Source organism: Saccopteryx bilineata, chromosome 6 (assembly GCF_036850765.1).
Source record: "Saccopteryx bilineata isolate mSacBil1 chromosome 6, mSacBil1_pri_phased_curated, whole genome shotgun sequence".
Taxonomy (NCBI): domain Eukaryota; kingdom Metazoa; phylum Chordata; class Mammalia; order Chiroptera; family Emballonuridae; genus Saccopteryx; species Saccopteryx bilineata.
The window spans coordinates 91,593,104-91,607,599 of record NC_089495.1 but is presented as its reverse complement, the minus strand read 5'-3'; the positions used below and the strand labels follow the sequence as shown (position 1 = coordinate 91,607,599).

General features: G+C 36.2%; 1 protein-coding gene across 3 annotated transcripts in view; it reads left to right on the top strand.

Annotated features, from left to right (window-relative positions):
• TDRD3 (tudor domain containing 3) overlaps positions 1 to 13,894 on the top strand; it is a 216,568-nt gene extending 202,674 nt beyond the window's left edge. For all 3 annotated transcript variants that reach the window (XM_066235530.1, XM_066235533.1, XM_066235531.1), the window contains exons 13-14: positions 7,735 to 7,863; positions 13,639 to 13,894. In XM_066235530.1, the coding sequence (XP_066091627.1) occupies positions 7,735 to 7,854 (120 nt within the window). In that variant the 3' untranslated portion in view covers positions 7,855 to 7,863; positions 13,639 to 13,894. The remainder of the gene's footprint in view (positions 1 to 7,734; positions 7,864 to 13,638) is intronic.
• Positions 13,895 to 14,496: the final 602 nt, after the last annotated feature.

Below are 14,496 nucleotides of genomic sequence, written 5' to 3'. Positions count from 1 at the left end.
TTGTGTATTCATCACCATTTACCACCCTATACCCTCCTCAACCTCACCTACCCTGCTACCCCCCCACACACCCAAAATACCAATGCCATGATAAAGTATCTCTCAAGGAAATCTTTGAGTAGATTGGGATCTTTTCAAGCAGAACTGTGCTCCCTAATATAACTTCAGGACTAGATTTTGAAATTGATTTAACCTTTAACTAAAACAGGCAATCAAAGAGTTACACATTCTACAAATTACATATTTATTCTTTGGACTTCACTATGGTATTTCAACAAAGATAATGACCATTAAATGATGTTTATGCTAGCCTCAGGGCAGGAGCCATCTATTTATTTAAAACTGATCTTAAGCTAGCTATTAGAAAAAATTAAAACTCTCTTAAGCAAGAAATGTAAATACACACTATGAGCATGTTGCAGTGGAAAGCCTTTAGAGCAGACAGTGGTGCAGGATCTTTCTGAAGCCTTGTCATTCACATGACTTTAGGGGAATGACTCTCAACCTTTGTTGCTTCATCTATAGAATAGTGAGATTAAGTAAATAAAAGTACTGTTGCAAGGATTAAATGAGATAAAATGCAAAATGCCAGGCACACAGTGAAATAAACATTTATTCCCTTTTTTTCTGTTCCAAGTTGTAAATAAACTAAGGTCTGTCTGAATGGAAGAGTACATTTTTATCATCTGAAAATTGAGAAGGGTGACATGATTGGTAGTCTTTGTTCTTTTAATACTCTATTCTCCTACTTATGATATGGATGCAGCCTTTTGATATTTAGTTGAATTTTCTTGAATACCTAGCCTGCTAAAAATAGCTTTATTGCTTTATATTAAAAGTAGACCTTAATGACATTAGAAGAAGGAAAATGATGAATAGTATGCTGTTTGCTTTAACTGTCATTTAAACATCCAGTTTTCTTGCAAGTTCAAGTCTAGTTGTCTGATTTAGGTTGTGCTTTAGTTGGCAGAGCATAGAATAAAACCCTTGAGGTAGGAAGTCAGATGCTTTCCTGATAGCTTAGAAAATTATCAACAATTTTTGTTTTTATGTAACTTTAGAAAACATACTCTTTTCAAAAAAGAGATGATCAGAAACACAGTGTATTGTCTCACAGTTCTCTTGAAATTCTTCATGATATAGGAACGAAAAGGTTATGCCATCTCAGCCATGCATTTTGGAACAGTTATTTAGTAATTAATTAGATTTTGAGTCAGATTTTTTTTCTTGAATTACTATTGCTTTTTATTTCTATTCTGCTATAAACATTTGACCTAAATAAAATATTACTGGATATCTACATATGATAGTGATGTTCTTAGAACTGTTTGAGGGCAAGGGAGACTATAATTCCCCATTATATTCTAAAATAATATTTTACTTAGACTTTTAAGAACAGATAAATTAGTCTATTATTATAAAATTTACTTATTTTGATTATATGTAATAACTTTCTCATATGTTAATAAAACTTGAATTTTTTTCCCACTTGGGTATAGAGGGTGATTTTATTATCAAATGACATATTTAATTTATAGAAGTCAAAAGTGGGGTTTAGATTTTCTCTGTAGTAGAAGGCAAAGGCCAAAAGTCTCTGACCTCAGAGTTAGAGAGAGAGGTGGGAACATCAAGTTCCTTTATGAGCCTTAACCGGGGAATCAAATCGGCAACTTCTGCACTTTGGATGATGCTTCAACTAACCAAGCTATTTGGACAAGGCTCACTTTCTTATATTTTAATCAAGTCAATCAACCCAGATTGTTCCCAGTGTACAGCAGAGGTTGAACTAGGTTGAGTTTTTAATTTCTGTGGTTTAGGGTTAAGGAGTTTAGAGGGATTAAGGAAGAGAAAGGCAAGGGGACACTGCTCACATATCCATGTAGAAACACACACTTTAACCTGAGCGCATCTATTTTATGTTAGGATTTTATATGCAGAACTTTACTTCAGAAAAGAATGCCACATTTACCACCCCCCAAAATGGATAATAATTTGACAAAATTTTAATCTGCTCAATTAGTTTATCTCCAATTCCCTTTCCAATTTGAAATTCATGATTTCTTACCCTTCTTACTCAGAAGCAGAGTGAAAAGCAGACAGGGCTGTGAATCAGAAGACTGTATTCTAGCGCAAGTGATAGTGCTATTTGAGCAAATAATAGCATCAAATAGTTATCTGGACTAATTTATTTATGCAAACATCCTCTTTTATAGTCTGTATTTTCAGATTACTGTGCCCACTTTATTTTGTGATAGAGCTGTAAATATTGAATTAGAACATAGTTCCTTTTTTAGTTCATTTAATTGATTTAAATTTATTGTGTTTACACAGATTCAAGTGTCCCATCAAATACATCCCCCGAACATAGTTCTTAAACAAGGATAATTGGTAAATTAAGGTTCAGTGTTCATACAGGACTTCAATAGACACAAATAATCTTCACAGAAAATAAAGGCCGATTCAGCTCTCACTTTCAAATTTCAGTTACTTTAATATAATAGAATATTAATACAATTGATCTAAAATAGATAATTTTAAAACATTTTAACTTCTACTTTTGAAATCTATTGCATGATTTTTATTTCTATTTTTGAATGGGACAGAGATACTTTTTTTTCAATTTTATTTAGAAAATTTAATGGGGTACATTGATCAATAAGAGTACATAGGTTTCAGGTTAACATTTCTGTAACATTTGAACTATTGATTGTGTTGCGTGCCCATCACCCAAAGTCAAATCATTTTCTGTCACTGTATATATTTGTCCCTCTTTACTCCCCTCCTCCAAGCCCTGCCCTCCCCCATTAGCACTTCACTTTTATCTATAAAAATGAGATAATTTATTTCATTATTGAAACTGATAAATAAAATCAAAGGTCAAAGTTTTCCAGTGGGGACCAAGAGGAAATGTTACTAATATCCAAGGTATAATCAAAATTAAACACAATGTAGAGCCAGTTCAGAAAGCTCAATCATCTTCAAAGTGGTTTTCACAGACTTATTAACTAATGGCATCCCAAGGATGAAAGAGATTTAATTCTCATACTCTGATTATAATATTATGATATCACTGGTAACCACAGGAAGAATCTGAATGGATTGAGATTTTCTGTTTCAATAAGGGGCAGATCTACAAATATTTCATTACATATTAAGGATCTACCATATCATCAGCACTATACGAGGCTTAAGTATCTCACTGATGTGGCCTATTTCACAGCCTGTTTTATAGCTGAGAGGAAGGTATAGAGATTTTCCTTATGCCCCCTGCCCTCACAAATGCACAGCCTCCGCTATTATCAACATCCCCCACCAGAGTGTACATTCGTTATCGTTGGTGAACCTTCGTTGACACAGTAGTGGTTGCCTCGAGTCTAGATTACATTAGGATTCACTCTTGGTGTTGTACATTCTATGGATTTGGAAAAAGTATAATGACATAATGTTAGCATACAAAATAGTTTCACTGCCCTAAAACTCCTCTGTGCTCTGCCTATTTGTCTCTTTGTTCCCCCCTAACTCTTGGCAACCACTGATCTTTTTACTGTCCCCATAGTTCTGCCTTTATCACTTGATGTTTTGGAAAAGCAGGTTTGTCCTTAAAATGATTGTTTGGTTAGGTTTTGTATTAAAATTAGTTTATATTTTCTATAAACTGACTGTACAAGCTAACCAGGCAGGCAGAAGGTAGCATGGGAATTCATAAAGTAAGTGGTTTATATGTGAATCCCTGAAGAAGTTATGTATTCACTAGCACTTCATTGTCCAAAATCTCTAAAGTTCAAGGGTTATTATTAAGGGCACATAGTATACATTTTATATGCTGGCTTATTTTTGGCAACTACTATATAAATTCTGAGAGAAGGAAATGACTAGAAGAACCTTTATTAACTTATGTACAAAATAACTATTCACGAACAGGTGATAGTATAAATAAGTTTTTCTAAGTTTTTTTGTGTGTGTGTATGAAGGTAATTGCCATCCCCTCTCTCCACTTCCTCCAACCAAATAATCTCTCCTTGACTCCTCACAAAGTTACGACTATGGAAAAATGTCAAAGGAATGGTAATTAAGATAAGGCAGGTCAGTAAGTTAAGTAACTATAAACATGTAGCTGCAGCAGAGGCCAACAGTACTGCCAGCAAATGGAGCCCCCACAAAAGTTCTGTAGAGAGTCGAGTCTGCAGTTAGGCCTTAGAGTCAGAAGCAAAGGAAGAAATGTCCAGAAGGGAAATGGAGAAGGGTGACAAACCCAAACTTTCTCAATCTCAGTGTTAACCTCCAGGCTGTCCTGGCACGTAAGGGTAGTAAGCTTTCTCCTCTTTGTTTGCCTAGCCCTGGTTTTCTCAGCCTCAGCGCCCTTGGCATTAGCACTGGATAACTCTTTGTTGTTTGGGCTGTCCTGTGCATTGTAGGATATCTAGCAGCATCCTTGGCCTCTAACAATTAGATGCAGTAACAACTTACCCCTACCCTACCCCTTCAGTTTGTAAAAACCAAAAATGTCTCCAGACATTGGCTAATGCCCCCTGGGGTGCAAAATTATCCCCAGTTGAGAATAATTTTGATCCAAAACCTTCCTTAGGGTACTTGGTTTGTCCTCTCAGCTGTACTGCTTCTTACTATTTGTGGAACAGAGAGCCTGACCTCTAACTGGGTTTCACATCTCCTCCTGAAGGGTGTTCCAGGGGCCAAGAGACTGACAGTGAGCTTTTCTAGCACAGCTCATGTATAAATGAGAAGTATGTATTTGCCTATGTTCTTATTCCAGACACAGTGTGCACTAAGGAAAGACTGAAAATGATGTGCAGGAAAGATATAGTTGTATCCTGCCAAGAACATTTTATATAGGTAGTTGTCTCCTTTTTGCATTGGTGCTGTGCATTTTCTTCCAAAATATCCCTTCATTCATGCTTGATGTCACAATAATTATTGCATTTTGTATCTTTTTACTAAAAGGAATAATAAACTAGTAAATAATGTCATGAAAAGGGGATAATTTTGAATATTAATTATTTAGTATTATAAAACCCAGTTTTACCTGATAGTGTGATTCAGGTCAGCAAAAATGTGAGTTTAATAAAATGGTTCTAAATCTCAAAAGTTTAGGTGAAGATGACATTGGTCACTTCCATTTTATGAAATATATCACAAGTCTCTTCAAGAACCTTGCCTAAAGTCAGAAACAAAGTGACCTGGTCTCAGCTTCTCTAATGAGCTCTGTGTCTTGGGAAAATCACTTCACCTCTAGGTTTATAGATTCCTCATCTGTCAAAGCTAGGGGGGGAGACTAGATGGCATTCTAGGACGGTGCCAACTCAAACATGGTGTCAAATTTCTAAGATACATTCATGAACAATAAAATTATTATTATTTTGTAGTTTTAACTCTATTACAGGGTAGCGAAACCTGAAGGAAGAACATAGGTTAAAAGAACAAGGTATAAATTTCATATAAAGATGACTCCAGAGAAACTGATATATCAAGTTGAACTGTGTCATATAAACGGAAAGAGGTACTCATTCAGGGCTAAAAGTTACTAGCTTAGACTACAGGAATTGGTTTTTATGGCTAACCAGGTTTGCCCTCAACTACTCTGCAAGAGGAATATTTAAAAGTTTAAAAAGCAAGATTGCAACTTTGACAATAACTTAAAACCAAGCTGTCAGTCTCATTTTTATTTTTTGCTTTCACTTCATATAAAAAGATAATGAAGACATCCAATAATGTGAAAGAAATCTCATGGCCCGTCATCTCTATGAAACCATTTAATTGGCTCTGGCTAGTATAGTCTGTGAATCTTTTAAACATAGTAAAGACAGCTTTTCAAATAGCAATGTCAAGTTTATTATGTAATCCAGCTCACTCACTCAGCAGAGGTAATTCCCTACCTTGAACAATGTATTTTGTTGATATCTCTGTCTAGTCCTGCAGCTGGGTGTGGAGAAAAATAACATTCCATTCTAATTCCTGAAATAATTACTTCATCTCCTACATTAGCAAATATATTTTCGTTCTTCTCAGTTAATATGCAAAGCTTCAAATGTCATATTTCATAAAATTAAATACTTCCTTTTCAAATTTAGCTAGAACATTTGATAATCATTCAGAGCAGTGACCAGAATAATAAAAACTAATTCTATTCTTTACTGAATGCTTTTTAATTTTTCTTTCTGCATTTTAATTCCTTTACTAAATTATGGACTTAGTATTTGATGCTTCTATTTTCAGACTGATTGCTAATAAAAGGGGCATAGAGAAAGGATATCTAATGTGGAATTTGTCTCTAAAATATAGTTATTGAGTTATACCAAATATATTGTCAGATTTGTCCATTCTCTTATTTAGGTGATGAATTCCCTTTCAGGATAATCATTAATTTTTGGCTATCTGTTTATATCTTTTACATGCAAAATGAGACTTCAAGGTTTAGCAGCAATCTGAGAATAAAAACGCAGGTTTGTTTTAGAAGTGTCAGGGCAAAGTCCTGAGCTTACCTAGGGTTCAGTGTCCTTAATATAAAATGGAAATAATGGTTCTCTCTCAAGAATACTGTGGTGGATGGCTAATGAGTGTTATGTTCATGCCAAATATTAAATACATTTCTAAATACTAGGATTTGATTGAATTATCATAGCATCTTTCTGTTCCCATCAAGTAAAACTGTAATAAATTGGTAAAATGTAGAGAATAGAACTCAGTTTTTCATATAACTTTCTGTGTTCTTAAAAGGGTCAAAGGAAAAAAATCTTTTGAAAGAGACTCAGAGATGAAGTTAAGAGGAGAAAGAAATAGGGTGAATTTCCAGAATCATGCCAATCATTGTGCTCTGATAGTGCAGCTGGAATTGAAACTGCACTTTTGAAATAGATGCTGCTTCTTTCCCTAAACAAAACTAAGAGCCAATATTTTTTCTGCCTCTAAAAGGGAATATACTTCATAGCTACATGAATTTAAAAACACTAAAATAACAGGGTGGCAGCACTCAGTAAGAAACCACTGTGGCTTTTGGCTACGTTTCTGTTGCTTCTAAATGCTTTTCAAATATTATAATTAACTATATTCTTTCTGCTTATCCTAATTTCCCCATGCTATTCCTTAAGCTGGCTGATCTACCCCCTCAGTAAGAAAGAAAATGAGAAGAAAATAGTTTGTGTCTTGGGTGGTGATTGCTATGTCTTGCATGGAGCTTTTTTTATATGTAAATTGTATCTCCATCCTCATTCCAATCCATTATTTTTTTCCTGTCTCTAGATGTAAGGTTCTTAAACGATGTTGGAGATGTCATCAGATGAGAGCAGACAGCTGGTGAATGTTCTGTGGCTCTTCAACTCCTTTTCCATATCTTACCAAAGCCCCTTAACCTAATAAATACCTAGAAATATTTAGAAACCCAATTAGTCAAGAAACATTTTATTATAATCCTTGTTTTTTTTGTGTTTTCACTACATTGTATCAAATTACTTGATGAGATAATCATGCTATTACGTGGAAATGGTTTCCTTTTCTAGAATTAAATTTGATCCTAACATTACCACTATAAATTTTATGCGCCTGTTACCTAGGACCAAAAGAGGACTTTTTCTTCCCCATGCCTCCCTCTGTTATAAAAGTTGACAAATGTGGATCATAGGCAGCTTAAGAGGGTATATCAAAGTGAGACCACAAAATATATTGAACTGAGGAAACTTGGAGCTATTCTGAACATGTTGCGTCACTACTCTTTGCAAATAGGAGGAGGAAGAAGGAACCTATGACCAAACTCTTGAGTTCCGTAGAGGAGGGGATGGCCAGCCCAGACGATCCACTCGACCAACCCAGCAGTTTTACCAACCTCCCCGGGCTCGGAACTAATACGAGAAGGTAAAGTTGACACTGTGAGGTGCTTTCCATACAAAAAAAATAAGATGCTGTTCACATGAAATGAGTCAGTCTAGTATTTGTATTTCATAATGAATTAATAGAAAAAACTGATGTTTAAAACTTTTCAATTATAAAATATTTAAGGTTAAACCACACTTATAAACTACTTTCCCAGCAAACCTTTCTCCACAAAGGTGCCCCCTGGCTCCCTCTTTGCTCTGTGCTCACTCTTGTAATGGAGGTGGACCGTCAGCGAAGTGACTCTACCTGTGAAAGCAGGAAGGTAGAAGAAAACAAAGGACTAACTTGAATAATTGAGTACATTTTTTATTTTTTAGTTAAATTCAGTTCTTTTTAAGAAAAAGGAAATGTTTTATTCATAATCCATTTAGAGCCCTTGCTATTCTTGCTACACTTTGTTGTGTGGAAACCCATATTTCGAGTAAAGGTTGAGGTCAGGAAAGTTTTTATCATTCTAAAGAGCACAGAGAAAAAAGGTACACAGATGTAAAGGAGACAATTCTCTAGATCCAGATAATCTAATTAGGGGTTTTCAAGTCTGGTTTGCTTTACAACCTGGGCATCCTCTAAAAATACCAATACCCTGCCCCCTAACCCCAACCACTTATAGTAGAATTTGGAGTGATAGGGCCAGGGTGTGCAAACCACTGATCTAAATGCTTTACAGCTGTGGTCTGCAACAGAGACTGGTTTTGCTCCTCCAGGAGACAGCCACTGTTTGGTTGTCACAACCGGGGGGGGGGGGGGGGGGGGGGGGCGGCATCTAGTGAGTAGGGGCCAGGAATGCTGCCGTAGTAAATGCACAGGACAGTGACCTGTCCCAAATGTAAAGACTGCTGATACTGAGAAATCCTCCATAAAAGCGCTGCTTCTGAAGGTTTTTCTTGTTTGTTTGTTTTAAGGAGGAAATGTTTTCTAGTATCTCTTAAGGAACTGGGTAAAGACAACATGATTGCTTATTGAGATGTAATTTTTGGTCCCTAGGCTATCAGTCCAGAAACTTTCATCTTAGTTTTAGAAAAAGACTTGCTCTCTGAAAATCATCTCTAATAGGAAGAGAAACATGACCAAAAAAAAAAAAGGAAATTATAGGACATTATAATCTAAGGCATCTCATTTTGATGAACAAAGACCTGATTTATTAATATGTTTTTGGAAGGAAACACTTTGCCATGTCTGGTAACAGTTCTATTTTTTGCTTATGCCAGGGCTTTTGAATATATATTTTTAATAATCAGAGATTTCCCATTGCAGCTTTTGTTATATATCACCCTAAAGAGAATTTTAGACTTAAGTATCTTTTTTTCTCAGCCTCTTCTTCTCAGTAACAAGACCATTGAGAATTTTAAAGAAATTGTTCTCATTTCTCTTCATTTCAGCTATTTATTCTGCTAAGGCTGTTATCCACACTGTATTTCCCCCCTACCGCATGACTCTCCATTTGTCAAACCAGCTGTGGCTGTTTAGAACTAGAAATGCAGCTATCTGGAATTGAGATGTGCTACACATGAAAAATTCATACCAAATTGTAAAGACTTAGTTTAAAATGTAAAATATCTCAATAACACTGGGGAACAACTTTTTTTTCATTTTCTGGTGCATGAGGTTTTAGAACTGTTTCTATATATTTCTGCATCGCTGATTCCAAATCTGAAATCTGTTTTTTGGTGCATTCTCTGGTTTTTATGCAATTTTAATTTCTTTTTGTTATAGTTAATGGCATGCATTGGTTTTTAAATTGGATTTAAAAGGCAATGACTCTTGGATTGAACATAACCACAAGGCAATTAATGTTTTACAAACATCACCTTTACATAATTGTGTTGTTTTTAAATGTAAAAAATTATTATCTGGCCTGACCTGTGGTGGCGCAGTGGATAAAGCATCGACCTGGAAATGCTGAGGTCGCCGGTTCGAAACCCTGGGCTTGCCTGGTCAAGGCACATATGGGAGTTGATGCTTCCAGCTCCTCCCCCTTCTCTCTCTCTGTCTCTCCTCTCTCTCTCTCTCTCTCTCTCTCTCTCTCTCCTCTCTAAAATGAATAAATAAAAAAAAATAAAAATTAAAAAAAAAATTCTTTATAAAAAAAAAAAAATTATTATCTGATAAAAACACCCTTTTATTTTGTTTTAAGATTGAATCATGGCTTCTTCGAGTAGGCGAAAATGTAGAATAGTCCTGACAGCTTCTGTTGTATATGTGGCTGTTACACACTTCAGCCTCAAAGGCACAATATTTCATCATTTGTGACACATGCATATATAGCCTATTTTCAAGTTCCCCTTGGCAATCAAAACAAGAATTGGGCTCCTCATATTGAGTGTCATCATTGTGAGGAAATGCTTTGTTACTGGACAAAAGGAAAACGCAAAGGAATGTCTTTTGGTATTCCCATGGTTTGGCATGAACCTAAGGACCACAGCAGTGACTTTTATTTCTGTCTGATCCATACAAAGGGCATTGGCAATGAAAAACGGCATATGATCGCGTGTCCTAATATTCATTCAGCAATACTACCTATCCCACACTCCGAGACACTCCCGGTTCCAGTTTTCAATGGATTTATTTCTTCTAAGGACAAAGAAAGTGAACATGGTGATCAAGTATATTTTGATAAGATGCATGAAGAAATGGTTGTAGAATCTGAAAGGTCTTCTTCTGATATCAAGCAGTCATTAACCCCTCAGCAATTTAGCCAACCCAAATTGAATGACTTAGTAAGAAAGACATAAAAATTGTCCTCAACTTTCTGAAGTATGAGGAGCATAACTGGATCATTTATGTGGATCTTAAAATGGTAAATTTCCTCTAGGGCAACAGAGAGGTTTCACAAAGTATGCTTGCTTTCTGTGTTTGTGGGACAGTCGAGCTCGGGAGAAACACTGGACACAGAAGGAGTGGCTGAACCATGAAGCTCTGGACGTAGGGATACAAAATATTGTGAATGAACCTGTAGTTAATTGAGACAGGATCACTTTTTCCCCCACTTCACATCAAACTTGGCTTAATGAAGCAGTTTGTTCAGGCTTTGAATAGAGAAAGTGAATGCTTTCAACATATTATTTCTGTTTTTCCTGCCTTGTCTTTCGAGAAAATAAAAGCAAGTGTATTTGATGGACCTCAAATTCGAACCCTCATATATGACAAAGAATTTGCCAGGAAAATGAATAAGGAGGAGAAAGCAGCATGGCAGTCTTTTGTGGCAGTTACAAAGAACTTCCTTGGCAACAAAAAAGCAGAAAACTATGAACTGGTTCAAAGGATGCTGTTGGCTTTCTGCAACATTGGATGTAACATGAGCATTAAGATTCACTTCCTGAACAGTCATCTTGATAAGTTTCCCCAAAATTTTGGAGCTGTTAGTGATGAGCAAACTACTGCTGGAGCATCAAACAAGATTGTCCTCAACAAGTACAGAAATGCAAGAGCTACAAATGCAAATTTTTGCCTGAGTAGAATTTAAATAAGTTTTGCGCAAATTTTATGATTAAAATAAGTGTTTTAATATGTTCTATTTCGAAATTGTAGACAAATTCTGATGCAATCATATCTTTTCGTGTATTAGTATATTTACTGCATTATATAAATTACTATATTTTCACAAAGATGATGCCCAAGAAGACATTCTACTTTATTATGTTAAACTAAATGTTGAAAATTTTACAATAAGATGAAAACCTAAAATCTTGAATTGCAAAAAAACTGTAGCTTACAGAGAAAAACTAATGTCAGATTTGAGATCAGCACACTCGAATTAGGAAAGAACAAGTGTTTTCGTGGATGCAACAAAAATTTTGTTCCCCAGTGTAATTTTTATTGTTCATATTAATGACATTTTAGATACATTGAGTTAAATAAGATGTTACTAAAATTAGTTTTACTTATTTATTTTTATTTTTTTAACATGGCTGCTAGAAACTTAAAAATTACACATCTTATATTTCTGTTGGACAGCACCATCTGTGCCAGGGTTTTGTCCAGAAGGGGATCTCAGGGACTGATGTGGGGAAATGGGCTCATGTCTGAGGAAAAGTAGTGGCAAGTCAGATCAAAGCCTTAAGGGGACATAAGACCCATAATTCCAAACTTCTAATTCCTGGGCTTTTCATTATTGTTACAGACAACTTAGAAATATGAGCAGAGAAACTATATATAGCTCTTGAATCGATGAAACTGACCAAAACCATGCATTTGACAAGATTTCTGACATCATTGGAGTTATAGGATCTAGATTCCAGAAGTAGGACTAGGCTTTAGAAATCAATCTTAAGCTTCATTTTCCTGATGAGATAGAGTCCTCTAACGAGATTCTAAAGGCCACGGAAGGCATAAAGAGGGGAAGAAGCATAGTCCACAGGAAGCAGCTTTCAGTGGCCACAGTACAGTATGTAAACCAAACCAGTGGGTGTTCAAAATATTTATTGGTAGAGGCCAAAGAGTAGGGCTTTAGACACCTTAAGAATTTGAAGTGTTCAGTGCTATCATGACCTTCTGAATAAGAGTACTGTGATCAGAAGAACACTTAAGAAATATTGCTGTCAGATGGGGATGGATTATAGCACCAGGAGGGAAGAATCTAAGAAGCTAATGCAGTGGTCCAAGAGCCAAGAGCGCCTAGCATCACGTCCTGCTGTGAAAGAGGGAGGTGGCAGACCTGCGCGGGAAGGGTTTGTACGGCACGGGAGCACGAGGCTCCCTGCGGCAATGAGATCAAGGCTCAGCATGTGAAGCAGTTTAATAAATATGACTCGCTTTGAACTTCATTTTTAGTTTAATATGTTTGATGAAAGAATTAATCTTTGCAGTTGCCTGTATTAATCACAACCAATGAAACCTATCACTCGGCATAAACTGCTACATACATACCACGACTTTGTTTATTTCCTAAGGTTTTAACACCATTTTTAATGGGTAAACATTCTATTTTTAAATGTGAAAAACTGTTTTGACAATCTGGTCCAGCAAAATTTTTCAAATCAAGGTCAAGGAAATGATCACTATAAGGATAGCTGTTGCTAAACCCTGTGATGCCAGTAGAATAGGCATCATGCGAGGATAACAGTTCCCAAAGCTCTGATTTTCTAAGCAGGAGACTATGTACTTTGGAAAACTTATGAGCTATGTATATGCAGCCGTGGGAGCTCGGCCCATCCCTACCTGAGCAATCTCAAATAGGACCAGAGCAAACAGGGCTGCTCTCTTCACTCCTCTCAGCTCTTTCTGTTGTCACACCCTAAGTGTTTCAACATAGAGTGGTACCTGATAAAGGTAGGGAGCAGTCAGGGGAGGTACCAGACTAAAATAAGTGACCTGTGTGGACTAACCTAATTCAGAGGGGCTCAAAGGGGAAATGGAGGTGGGCAGGTGGGCAGGTGGGCAGGATGGAGGTGGAAGTGGTTCATTAATAGGCTTACGCTGCTGCTTTTTTAGGTCATCCTCTGTTAAAGACTATTTGGTCAGTAGAAATTCCTGAGATCAACTCACTAGCAATAAAAGCTAATAGTGACAGGATGTACTTTAAGAATTTAAAAGAAAAAATTATTGTGAAAGATTTTGCTTTTAGATTTACATATTGCTTTATGTAAATTATGTTTATAAATTAGACAGCAGTGTCCAATCTGTTCTGCTTACAATCTGTTGATATATATACAGGGACTTCATATTGACAGGTAAGTTTCAGCAGAAGTGTATCTTGAGTATGGAAAGTCAATTTGTGGGTCTGATTTCACTCTTTTTCTCTCTTATTTTAAATAGAGTCTTATGTGAAGAAAGGAGCCATTGACTGAAACCTCCTGGTCAAAACCTGTTGATAGGCCTTCTAACTTTCCTTTAGAATAAGATGCAGCCACGGTGGATATTATAATTTGGAGAATGAAAAAACAGTTTTTAGGGAGAAAAATTTCAGTCCACACAAAGATTGGAAAAATACTGAGCTAAGTAAAGCAGATTATCTTTTTACAAGTGAAATAATTTTTTCTTCTGCCATCAATAAAACCAATGCGCTATTATACACATTGTTTTACAGTATGTTTTATTTGCTGGATGTTGTCTTTTTCATTCATCTGGTATCAGTGCCATACTGACTGCCTTAGAGATAGAATAGAATGACAGAATGCTGGAGCCACCCCTGATAAGTGCAGAATAAACTGACTTACACAGCTTGCCACATTTCTTGCAAAAATGACCTGGAGCCAAATAGCAGTTCTTAGTATGGTAAGTACTAGCTATTAAGTACAACAGAAGTATTTAAAACCCAAATATGTTGTTTTTAGCACTCTGTTAGCTTTTTAAATGCAATTCAATTATAAAACAGGCATTCCCTCTTTATAATAGTTCAGTGGATCTTTCAGGATGCATCTGAATTGCAAAGAACAGAAAACCCGAATCAGACTGCTTTTGTGTTTAGCTTAAATACTGAAATAGAGACCTTACTGGCTCACTCCACTGCCAGAAGCTCAGCAGGTTTCACTTGGTTTAAGGCAGTGACTCAGGCTTGTCATGACAGACCCCGATTCCTTACATCTCTCATTTCTGCTTCCTCTGTCATCAGCTTCCTTCCACAGCAGGCTTCCTGGCATGTCACAGGGTGGCTACAATTCCCAGAGCTGTTAA